This window comes from Rhyacophila brunnea, unplaced genomic scaffold (genome assembly GCF_057557595.1).
Source record: "Rhyacophila brunnea isolate RB1 unplaced genomic scaffold, BYU_Rbru_1.0 scaffold_13, whole genome shotgun sequence".
Lineage (NCBI taxonomy): Eukaryota > Metazoa > Arthropoda > Insecta > Trichoptera > Rhyacophilidae > Rhyacophila > Rhyacophila brunnea.
The window spans coordinates 6,424,824-6,437,772 of record NW_028232785.1 but is presented as its reverse complement, the minus strand read 5'-3'; the positions used below and the strand labels follow the sequence as shown (position 1 = coordinate 6,437,772).

Here is a 12,949-nt window from a genome sequence, read left to right as displayed (position 1 = left end):
TCCGAGGGAATAATATGCTACTACAGATAATTTATGACCTCTTGTTCATAAATAAGAAGATGTCATTAGCATGCATAGACAAATAAATTAAATTATAATACTTGTATTCGACTGCTATCTCGCTCGCGCGCATTTAATGTCAATAGTATTGAAAGTCTACCAAACTATCCAGCGACTCGCGATGATATCATCACAAGTATGTTGGCACAAGTATATTGGGCCAGACGTACTGAGTATGTGTAGTTTCATCCGATACTTGAGTACACAAACTGGTGACAGTATTTCCAGCTCACCTCTAATGTAAGTACCTAATATAGTCTTAAGAACATTTTTTTACATAATAAAATATTACTTATTTATTATATTGTATTTTTATTACTACAGATATTAATGCAAGTTTGAAAATAAAATATGTGATGTAATCAGGCGAAGAGACGTATCAGTATTGTGTCCGACGGAAAGGTGAATTTTCAAATTTCTGTTAAAATACCTACGCACAAATCGTGGAGTTCTTGTCATCCTTCCTCCTTTTGTGTTTCCTTCTAGATTTATTATGTTTTTGCTTAGGTACCAATATTAATTTGAGCTTAGGTACCTTTTCTTGTTTTCGAGAAATAAAAAAAACGTGAATTGCTGTATAACACAGAAATTAAAGAAAAAAAACATAACTGAACTCCCTAATTTATAATATTCGCAATGTTACTTACTTCTGTGTTATGTCGTGTTTATTTTTATTATATTAATGAATAATTATAATGGCTTGTAATGCTTCAAATACACTCTATGACTATCGGTCACATATATGTCGAAAAACCCGTTTCTTCTGTTGGCGTCCTGTGTCTCAGAGAGTGTAAATACGATGTCATAGACTGTCACATATATGTCAAACGATCTATGACAGCCTCATAGAAGGCATGACATAGATCATAGATTTTCGGCTCAGTGTAAACACCTTGGTAATTTTGTGACACTCGTTCCATGTCTGTGACATCTATGCCAAACATTTTGTCATATATTATTGTTTATGTGTCATGGATCGCGCGGGAAGTGTTTTTTCTGTCTTTGTTTTCAAACGCCATCTTGACAATCTTGAGTCTTGACTATAGCAACGAAAAATACCTAATTCCTAGTAAAAAAATGGAGAAAAGAAGTCTTAAAATCGTGTTGGAGTTTACGGATGAAGCCTGACCTGAAACTTAAACAGTTCAATCATTCTATTAAATACTGTCAGCATTCCGTATGTTCAAAACAATTTTAGATTCACTTTATAAAATTATTACCTAAATGTTATTTCCCAAAATAAACACTGAAACTCTAATTTATTATGAATGGATGGTGAATCATTATGGTTATTAATTAAGCTGAACTAACAGTCACGTAAAATAAGAAAACACCGTACATGAGCAGGTATCAATAAAAACATCTTGCGTTAGTTTTACAAACATACTATATTTTTTGTGCAACAAATCTTTAGAATATTTAGATTAGCAATAACAACAAATCCCAAACACCAGCATACCGTATAAACATTATAAGAAAACTTTTCAAAACTGCTTTAATGTTTACCTAGTTATTTACTTTAGCTACAGTGATTGTAATTTATTGTCCATCGAAATATTCCAAAGCTGATTTGAATCATGGTGTTTTATTCCAATGCAATCATGTCAAATGACTTTATGAGTACAACATAAATCTGCAATTCGAATAGCATTTAATCTAATCATTGCTTTTTCATCTTAATTTTCAAATACTTATTTAGGGATGTCAATTGTAATGATAAAACGCGCTCGCGGGCAAACAAAAGCCCACGGCACTGTAAAGATATAACCCTACCATTCTCGTTAACATCCGGTCTAGCTTAGATCAAAGATGAAACGGTAAAGCAAATGAAAAACCCCCTGTAGGAAACAAACATACTTATTATTGTTGGGGTCGTGAGAACAGTTGTATAAGTTCATGTTGTCGTCAAGCTTCCAGTACACCTTTAAGAAATTAGTTATCTAAAGCAAAGAGTTAAGGGCGCCATTTCCTAGATTTCTCCAACGGAGTGTACCTTACACTGGGGAACAAATCAAGGCAAAATGAAATTAAATAAAAAGATTAGTTTTAGGTAGGAACCAAGTCCGAAATCATAGGTTTATTAAACAAGAATAGCAAATGACAGGTGGTACAAACCACCAATATACTAAAAGTGTAACAATTGTAAATGAACATTGCCAGGCCTATTAACTACGAGAGATATGTTTCTGTGGGGAATTATTAAGAGATAATACAAGAAGTTAGAACCCTAACACAGCAGAAAATGATACATGTACAAATACCGGGGAAGATGGTCTCCATTGTTGGCCGGCGTCCGAAGGCCGGCACAAACGTCTCGTGCAAACACGACTTCACTCGTTGCTGTCTGGATATCTACTACTGCTCGATACCGACCGAATCGATCGCGTCGCATGAATACCAACGTAAAGATATGTTCTCCTCCAATCTTGCACGTAAACGATGCTAAATTTCTGTGGCAAAGTGTTGCCATTTTGTTCATAACGCATTTATTCCAAGGTATGGTAATAAATAACGTTACACAATATAGAAATTGGCTCTATTCAATGTTTTTATGTCCTATTTTGACAATTATTATTTTTATTGTCGTGACTTTGAAGACTAACAAGCCTTCTGATATATTTCGTTTTATATTATTATCTGTTTGACGTTTACGAAGGCGTACCAATCTTAGTTGTCAAACGTCATGTTGGTAGTATTTATCAGTGGCAAATATGTGACACAATAGATTTTACGGCATCGTGTGTAAACGAATTGGCACATACGGGTGTCATAGAATCTATGCCCACGCCTCTGTCATAGATTTTTTTACATATATTGGCTTATGTGTAAACGGAATGGCATATATATGATCATAGACACTAAAACGCTCCTGTCACATATGTGCCCAATCGTCATATAGTCTAATTGAACCTTAATGAATAATACATAAATAAAAAAAAAACTGTTGTGTAGAGCATTGTGTTTATTTTGTTAATTATATCTTGTTTAACAGTGTTTTATTATTGTTTTGCATTTATGTGAGCAATGAATCGAATACATAGGTCAACTATTTTCTATCCAAATATTAATTCAGAAGATTTAAGAATGTAACATGAGTTTATTGAACATAATTTTGAGAACACTTCTGAGAAAATATACCTACCAATAAATTTACCAATACCTTTAATAAAAGTATATTAAAGGAATTATTACATGACTATTATTATATGTTTAAGGTAATATTGCCTGTGTGCATCATCATTAAATAACTATTTGAAAAAAAATAAAAACCGCGCTAAAATGTATCATAATATGCAACGGAAAAAAGAATTGTTCAACCTGACATTATTCTCGAAAGATACATGTAATGTATCATTTACAACGTACCGTTTTATATTAAAAACTCTCACAAGGTAATGATTCTCTTAATACAAATTAATAGGTGGTATTATGACTGGTTTTTAGATGTACCTACTACATAAGATTGTCCAGGAACTAAATCTTAACTAACTTTATCATGGTAATGATTACATCGAAGCGTACGTTATCATTTAAGGAACACACCAAAATAATATTACAGTTTTTCATCATTATACTTATTTTATACTGTAAGGTCGCGAGAATATAAATGAGCACACATCGCATTGACTCGGTATTTATTTCATTAGGTATGTCTTTTTTTATGTATAATGAGATTAATCATGTGCGAGAATTTTATTTGGCACACATCACAACTGTATGGCTTTTCACTAGTATGTGTCCTTATATGAATTATGAGATCACTGCGCGACGAACACTTAAATGAGCAATGATCACAATGATATAGTTTTTTATCACCATGTGTCAGTTTATGGTTCGTCAGTCTATTAGATGACGAGCATTTATATGAACAAACATCGCAATTAAAGAGTTTCTCACAACTAAGTTGTCTTTTTTTATGTCGTTTCAAATAACTCAACTTCAAGAATTTTGTTAGGCACACATCGCAACTATATGGTTTTTTACGAATATGTTTCAATTTATGCATTTTGAGAAAACTGCGTGAAGAACACTTAAATGAGCAAATATCACAAAGAAATCGTTTTTCATCACTATGTAAAGTTTTATGCCTTTTTAAAGGACCGTACTGCGAGAATTTTTTTAGGCATTCATCACAACTATATGGTTTTTCACCAATATGTGTCCTTATATGAATTGTGAGATTACCGCGCGACGAACACCTTAATGAGCAAACAGCACAATTATATAGTTTTTTATCACCATGTGTCAGTTTATGCTTCGTCAGTCTACTGGATGAAGAGCACTGATATGAACAAACATCGCAATGAAATAGTTTTTTACAACGATGCTGTATCGTTTTATGTGTTTTCAAAGAACGCAACGTAAAGAATCTTTTTAGACATACTTCGCAACCAAATGGTTTTTTAGTATGTGTCATTTGGTGCGATTTGAGAACTTTGGATGACCTGCACTTATATGAGCAAATATCGCATTGAAATGGTTTTTCACCGGTATGTGTCCTCTTATGCGTTCTAAGACCACCGGATGTTGTGCACTTATATGAGCAAACATCGCATTGAAATGGTTTTTCACCAGAATGTCTCCTTTTATGCAATTTGAGCCTGCTGGATGACACGCACTTATATGAGCAAATATTGCATTGAAATGGTTTTTCACCTGTATGTGTCATTTTATGCGTTTTAAGATCAGCGAATGCTGAGCACTTATATGAGCAAACATCGCATTGAAATGGTTTCTCGCTGGTATGTCTTCTTTTGTGCATTCTAAGACCACTGGATGTTGAGCTCTTTTGTGAGCATACATCGCATTGAAATGGTTTTTCACCAGTATGTGTCCTTTTATGCAATTTTAGACTACTGAATACCGTGCACTTATATGAGCAAACATCGCATTGAAATGGTTTCTCACCGGTATGTGTCCTTATATGCAGTTTGAGATTACCTAACTGCGAGAAATTTCTTAGGCACACATCGCAAGTATATGGTTTTTCACCTGTATGGGTCATTTTGTGCTTTTTAAGATCACTGAATGATGAGTGCTTTTGTGAGCAAACAACGCATATAAATGGTTTTTCACCAGTATGTGTCGTTTTATGCCTTTTTAGTCTGCCGAATAACGAGCACTTATATGAGCAAACATCGCATTGAAATGGTTTCTCACCGGAATGTGTTTTTTTGTGCGTTTTGAGACCACCGGTTGTTAAGCACTTATATGAGCAAACTTGGCATTGAAATGGTTTTTTTCCAGTATGTGTCATTTTATGCTTTATAAGATTACCGAGTGACGAGCAATTATATGAACATACTTCACAAAGAAATAATTTTAATTGTTCACCGGTATGTAAAGTTTTATGCCTTTTTAAATGATAGAGCTGCGTGAATTTTCTTAAGCACACATCACAACTGTAAGGTTTTTCACCAGTATGTGTCCTTATATGAATTATGAGATGACTGCGCGACGAACACTTACATAAGCAAACATCACAATAAAATAGTTTTTTATCACCATGTGTCAGTTTATGCCTCGTCAGTCTACTGGATGACGAGCACTTATATAAACAAATATCGCAATGAAATAGTTTTTTAAAGCTATGCTGTGTCTTTTTATGTGTTTTCAAATAACTCAACGTAAATATTTTTTTTAGACATATATCGCAACTATATGGTTTTTTAGTATGTGTCATTTGGTGCGATTTGAGATCGTTGGATGTCCTGCATTTATATGTGCAAATATCGCAATGAAACGGTTTTTCACCGGTATGTATCATTTTGTGCATTTTAAGACCACTGGAAGTTGAGCACTTTTGTGAGCAAACATCGCATTGAAATGGTTTTCTACCAGTATGTGATCTCATATGCATTTTGAGAGTGCTGGATGAGGCGCACTTATATGAGCAAACATCGCAATAATGCAATTTGTCATCTTTGGTTGTTTTTTTGTTGATATTAAGAACACCGGAATCTATAATTTTATGTCTTGTGAAACCTTTCGGCCTCTTACATAAAATATTGTGACTTTTTAACTTGTCTTTAGATCCGCAAACTGAATAGCAATTATCACAAATAAAATTTCGTGGAAATCGTATTACGCTTGTCAGCTTAATCCGGATCTCCTTTAGCAAATAGGGTTTATGCAATTCCTCTTTAATGTCATGGTCATCTATAATTATCTCTGAATGCTGGGTAATCTCTTCGTCGAGATCTTTGGATAGGCATAGGCCGCCTTCTTTACAAACTGTATTTAAATTCAGGATAGGCAGTGAACTATCACACTTGGAACTGTGCCCTGTGAACCATCGCTGAGCAGAATTCTGCAAAAAGATTTTGAACCATATTGCATTATACAAACCTGTACTCTGTGGAAGCCCATATGATCCTATTAGGATCGGACATGGTCAAAAAAAATAATTGCATTATTTACAGCAATATAAAGACATATTGTATGTATACTTGATTTATTATTCACCACTATGAATGACAAAATAATTATCTATAATTATTGCAAAATAGATATTTCTACACATGAAGATGTCGGAATGAAAACCTTGGGATAGATAAAAGGATTTATATGGATTAAATACTTAACAGTATGTGATTAAATGAAATGTATTAAATTATAAGTTTATTTAATCATCAATATTAATATAAGCAGTATCCATACATCAGAAAGCCACCTTCCAGGAAAAACGACAAAGAATTGAATATTATTCCCATTGGAGATAATCGGCACCAATTTGGCGCTGCTGTGACATGTTCAAAATGAAACATTTAGAACCATATATTGTTTTTTTAAAGTCTTAAATACTTATTAATAGACGTAGCTATCATTATATAGTGTTAGTTATATATATTCCTATATATATTTTTTTTTAAGAATTATTGGAATTATAAAATTTCATTTTATTTAAATTTTTCAAAATGATGACCAATTTGGTAGGTTTGGTAGGCGTTTGAATTAGCAAAATAACATATAATGGCCATCCGTTTTCTACATATCTTTAAAAGTACTATATTTTGCTCGAGTTACGGAATACTTTTAAGAGATACGACAGTATAGAGTTAAGAAGAATTATATCACATATTCAATTGAACATACCTCGTCTTCTGGTCTGTTTTCTGAATACGAACATCCAGGTTGAGGGTCTTCATCATAGGTTGGGTCTATGGTATCTTCAACAATCTCCCGTTCGGCGTGGACGGGCTGAAGGTCAGTCTCAGGTTTTATATCAGTGTATCCGGCTGCAGGATACTTTTAAAAGCAAAATAAATTAATGAAAAACTAAAAATACCTAGCTAAAATGTCGACTAAATAAAAAAGTGAAATAGTTTTACAAGTGTCTAGCCCAGTGATGGCCAAGCCGTGGCGCATTGCATCGTTTGCGCATCTTAGTTGATAATACTAGCCATCTCAATGATCTAAATTTAAAACTACAAGGCAAGAATATAAATTATTTCCTAGTTTAGTAAATAGCAGAACAGTTCATTTAAAATTAAATTTAAACTGTACATTTATCAGTGAGAAAATGAGGATTTGAGACAATTTTCACACTTGAAAAAGCAAAGTAGAAGCATAGAAAACTACATGCTTTTATTTATAAACCCATTTTCACTTAGTGAACGGAATATAATGCAGATACATACTTAGTAACATACAAAATTGGAACTGATTAATTTAAAAACAACTTCATTATTGAAAATGACATTTGATAAACTTTTTCCGGAGCAAAATGCTTCTGACTTAATTAATTTCAGGCGTTCATTACCCTGTGAACAATTCCCAGATCTAAGAAAATTTTCAAAAAGTTATGTATTTGACTTTGAATCGACATACAGATGTAAACAAGCATTTTAATCCATCAAATTGATTAAAAGAAAAACAAGGTTGCGAATAACTGACTCAACTTTGAAGAATTCTCTGCTTCTCTCAGTAACAAATTTAACAGAAAACATTGAAAGACTAGCAAAATCTAAATGCTCAAACGGTCTCAGTGCTCCATCCCGCTCAGAGCTCTTTCACTCTCATCGCATCCAACAACTGTGGTCCAGAGTTATCTTCACTAAACGAGCCTCTCCGGCAGCTGTAGCACCATCAGAGGATCTACGACAGCGATCACCCTCTCGTCCAAGAGATCATGTCTGACTATTGTAGATTGGTGCTCCAATAAACGTGTGTTTTTTGAACTGGCATAAATGAATTAATTTAATTGCGTGATTGAGTTATTCCTTTTCATCCTCTTAGGAAAGCAGATCCTACTCTATCCCTATTTTCCAACCCCAACCGTGAACGTAAGGTAGAAAAGGTTCTTAAGTTATATGGCGCATCTGAACTCGTCTGTGAAAAAAATTGGCGCATGGTATGCAAAAGATTGTCCATCCCTTAAGCTGATACGACAAGATAGGGTAAGAAGATTTACAATTGAACGTACCTCATCTTCTGGTTTGTATTCTGAATACGAACAACCTGGTTCAAGGTGTTCGTCATATAATGGGTCTATAGTATCTTCAACGATCTCACGTTTGGCATCAACGAGCTGAAGGTCAGTCTCAGGTTTGACATCGGTGAAGCCGACTGCGTGATACTAAAAGAAGCAACATAAATTAATGTAAAGTTAAACTCAAGAAATTCATTGTTACAAGTATTCTTACAATATTTAATACACACAGTGGATTCGTATGAAAATAACACGTGGTAGTGAAATTATTGGTAGAAGGTTATGTTTATAAGGATAATAATTTTAGAACCACGTGCGTTATTAAATAATATAGATAGTCTATACAATTAAATCACAGGAAATTAGCATGCTAAACTAACCTCAAAATGACAACTGGTCTCGTCGATATTCTCTTGCTTTACATAGATAGAAGGGACCAGACTATATGGATGATCAGTTTGTATATCAAACAAACGCTCGCCTTTTGTATCAGATTGGTCTTCATCGCATTCTCTTTTTACATCCATGTTTGCTATGATGCTAGGAACAACATGACTTCTCTCTTCAATGGACAAAGTAGGGAGCGTACTATAAGGCCATAGACTATTTGTTCAGTGTTGCTATTCGTAACCGATCACGCGATCCAAGAAATCATACATTTTCCAGCAATATTATTGGTAGTACGCGTTGATTACTAGGTCCATTTACCTGGATCACCCAATGTTAAAACTCCAATTTTTTTTGGGTGCGTTTGTTTGTGCATCGTTAGTGCACGTTTGTGCACGATTTTTTTTCGTTTGTGCACCTATAATAACCGAAAAATTCCAATTTCAAATTGGGTGTTCCAGCTAAACGTTGGGTCACCCAATGTTGAAATTTCAACTTTTTTTGTGTGCATTCGTTTGTGCATCGTTAGTGCACGTTTGTGCACGCGTTTCTTTCGTTTGTGCACGCACATTAAGGGGGTTATTCAGATTTCAATTTGGGTGACCCAGCTAAATGCTGGATACTTGTGTCACTAAACTTGGATTTTTTTCAAAATTTAAATTGTAAACACTAGTGCCTTGGTAGTGAACGTTAGTGCATGATTCTTTTTTGCCTTTTCATCTGTATTCAGCGTGCTATTTGATTTTTAAGTTTGTATGCAAAACCTGAATGCGTGGGTTTAAAAATTTTTTTTTTATTGAAATCTCTTGTCGCATGGCTAATGCGCAATTCTGCATACTTTTTTAATTTTTTTCTCATATAGTGCGTGAGATATTTGATATGAAATATTTGATGAACGTTAAGTCGAACCACCCAACAAACTTTTTTAACTTTTTATTAAGTCATCAATTTGTCTATTATTGGCTTACGTTTGTGCACGTGCTTTTTTTGATTTCGAGATTATATCTTGAGAGATATTATTTTTTTAAATTTAGTGACTTGATACTTGAACCATTAAATTTACTTTAAAATTGTTTTGTTAAATGCATACGATTACATATATTTTTTTAAACTTTTAACATGATTTTTCAATTTTTTATCTTTTTTATTAAGCTATAAATTTGATTTTGAATGGCTGTCAAGTTTTAACATCAAACATTTTTTTTCCACACTTTTTAAATGCACACCTTTGAGTAATATAATTACATGATTTTTCATGTATTTTGTATTGTTTTTCCATGTAAATTACGCGAAAAATTCCCATTTTTCCATTTTCACTAAGTAACCCGTCAAAATATCCCGAACAAAAACAACCGCATCCGTTTGGAAGATCCAGTCAACAGAGTCTCGCAAAATAGCCAAAACGGTGTATGCTCTCTAAATATTTCGGTCTATAATAGATTACTTACTTAATATTTTGTATACACAAAAGTGTCAAATCTTAAAAAAAATCATTAATTAACTTAGAATTTGTCTTTTTATTTATGATTTTGTTAATTTCATAAGCAAAAACGCAGTAAATAATAAGTATACTTAGGTACCTTTTGTTTTTAACTTATGATCCGTAATAAGAAATAAATAAGTTATAATACAATAATTACGTTGGTATGCATATTTTTGAAAAATGCAATGTATTTTTATGCAACGATATTTTCTTCAAAAGATAATATTGGAATGACATTTCGTCAACTAAATGCGCGGAACTTGTGACTCCGTATTAACCAACTTCACAGAAGGAAGAAAAAACTGTTTTAAAATAAAACGGACTGGTTTAGGAAATTTAAACACTTTTAGTATTTTAATGTTATAAATGAGTAAATCTGGTAATTTTTACAAAATATTTATTAACATAGAATATAGAGGAGTTACATGGTTTGCTTTTGTTTTTTTGAGATTTGAGCTGGGAGTTACAATGTTTGAATTAAAATAAACAGCACCAAGTTTTACAGTATCTATTGCTTGTCTACATTATGTTGGAAAATTCAATAAAATCGCATAAATAGGGGTAATAAGCATCACATAAATGAACAAAATAATATTTAATTCATTTTAATTTTCGAGTTAGCTTTCAAATGACAGATTATTATAAAATTAGTGATAATCAGCCACCATACTTGTTTTCAAGAACTGAAGGTATTCTTAGTTATTTTATTTCATGCCTTTCTTGATATAGTTGAGGAAGGCTGCAAAGAATTTTGGTTGCATAATAGTACTTTAATTTATTCGTACAGGGACAAAGAGATTGGAGGGAGCTCTTGCTATTCTTCACCAAAACGTTTATTAGATCCATTATATTGCAGTGCTCGAATATAAGTCATAAGTTTTCCTCCTGGTCGTACCTATGGATTTGTAAAATCTAACACCAATATTTTTTTATTAAAATGATGGCATAAATATGTAACATGGTATATTCTTCTTCTTCCACGCTGCTACATCCCGGGGTGGGATTTGGCCTCCTTCACAACCGCTCTCCACTCACTCCGGTCTCTCGCCACACTTATCCAGTTACCGGATCTTCCTATATGAAGCCAGTCAATTTCTACGGCGTCAGCCCATCTCTTTCTTGGACGGCCTCTGGGTCTCTTCCGTTGGGGTAGCCACTTCGTCATGATCCTTGGCGCTCTAACTTCAGGCATTCTCTCCACATGCCCCGCCCAATCGAAGTCTTTGGAACTTACAGTGTCTTATGATTGTTTGCTGTTCAATCAGCTCTTCCAACTCGTGTTTCATTTTAATTCTGTAGTTCCCATTTTCCAACGTGGGTCCAAAGATTTTGCGGACGCTCGAAGACAGCTAATTTGTTTTCTTCGTTTTGAGTCAAGCACCAAGTCTCACAGCCATAAGTGACCACTGGCCTTATAATCGTTTTATAAATTAGAAGTTTACTTCTTCGGCCTAGAATTTTCGACCCCACCAGTCGCTTGCAGGCATGCCAGCATTTATTCCCGGAGATAAGGCGGATTTTTATCTCCTCTGCTGTCTTATTTTGGGTATTTAGGCTGGATCCGAGATACGTGAACTTGTCCACCCCTTCATATGCATGCTGTCCTATGACTATATTCTGCAGCGGTACCTGATCGCGTGTGCTGACCATATACTTAGTTTTTGACTGGCTTATTTCCAGCCCAGCGTTTTCTGCTTTTATTTTCATAGTGCCACCATGGTCGATCATCCTCTGTTTGGATCTGCTTGTAATTAGTATCCGTCAGTGTGGTCTTTATAAGCCTTACTAGTTTTAAGGGAATTCCCAGTATTTTTAGGCTTTGCAGCATCTTATCCCTATTCACACTGGCGAAAGCTTGTTTAAAATCAATAAGCAGGTGGTGGAGTGTCAGGTTGTATTCGTGCGCTTTCTCCATAGTTTGCCTCATGAGATGGATGTGATCTATGGTGGATCTATTTGGTCGGAAGCCGCATTGGTATTCTCCCAGGATTTCCTCACCATAGATCATTAACCTGCTATACAGTACAGATGAGAAAACTTTATAAGCTGTGTTTAGAATTGTGATCCCTCTGTAGTTATCGCAGATTGTTTTGTCTCCCTTTTTCAGAATGGGCACGATTATTATACCCATCTTCCATTCCTCAGGTAGAATTTCTTTTTCCCAAATATTGAGAATTATCTTGTGGATATTTGCTTCCAGTGTAGGGCCACCAGTCTTTATCAGCTCGGCTGTTATCCTGTCGGTTCCAGGTGCTTTATTGTTTTTCAGCGTTCTTAATGCTCTTCTTACTTCAGGTAGAGTAGGCTCATCAATAAATTCCTCAGCAGTGTGGTACAATACTTCTTCCGTTTCCTCATGACCATTATTATAAGCCTGATTTAAAAGTGTTGTGAAATAGCCTTTCCATCTTTCCATGATGTCCTTCTTTTTGATCAGCATTTGTCCTTCACTATCCTTACAGGAGTTTAATCAGGGTTGATAGGATTTAGTCTTGTAAAATTTTCTGGGATCATTGTTTCTTCTTTGACATTCCATGTCTTGAAGTATTCTCATGAGCATCAATCGCTTTTTCTCTCGACAGAGCTTT

The 12,949-nt window shown here is 34.3% G+C and overlaps 1 protein-coding gene and 1 long non-coding RNA gene across 2 annotated transcripts; both read right to left on the bottom strand.

Moving 5' to 3' along the window:
* Window positions 1-3,611: 3,611 nt before the first annotated feature.
* On the bottom strand, window positions 3,612-5,212 carry LOC147076284 (uncharacterized). The gene is made up of 2 exons (XM_085940367.1): window positions 4,422-5,212; window positions 3,612-3,902 (listed from the first exon to the last, which is right to left on the bottom strand). The coding sequence occupies exons 1-2, from the start codon at window positions 5,063-5,065 to the stop codon at window positions 3,704-3,706; spliced, it is 843 nt and encodes a 280-aa protein (XP_085796493.1). The 5' UTR covers window positions 5,066-5,212; the 3' UTR covers window positions 3,612-3,703.
* Window positions 5,213-7,161: 1,949 nt separating this feature from the next.
* On the bottom strand, window positions 7,162-9,010 carry LOC147076283 (uncharacterized). The gene is made up of 3 exons (XR_015069528.1): window positions 8,872-9,010; window positions 8,486-8,638; window positions 7,162-7,308 (listed from the first exon to the last, which is right to left on the bottom strand). It is a non-coding gene; the product is annotated as an uncharacterized LOC147076283 (long non-coding RNA).
* Window positions 9,011-12,949: the final 3,939 nt, after the last annotated feature.

What these genes read in the sequence shown, in the direction of transcription:
- LOC147076284 (XM_085940367.1), bottom strand. Translation starts at nt 5,065, where the DNA reads ATGACCCATACAGGTGAAAAACCATATACTTGCGATGTGTGCCTAAGA. An exon ending in TGTCTAAAAAGATTCTTTAC is followed by an intron (nt 3,903 to 4,421) that starts GTTGCGTTCTTT and finishes GTCATCTAATAG; the next exon opens with ACTGACGAACCATAAACTGA.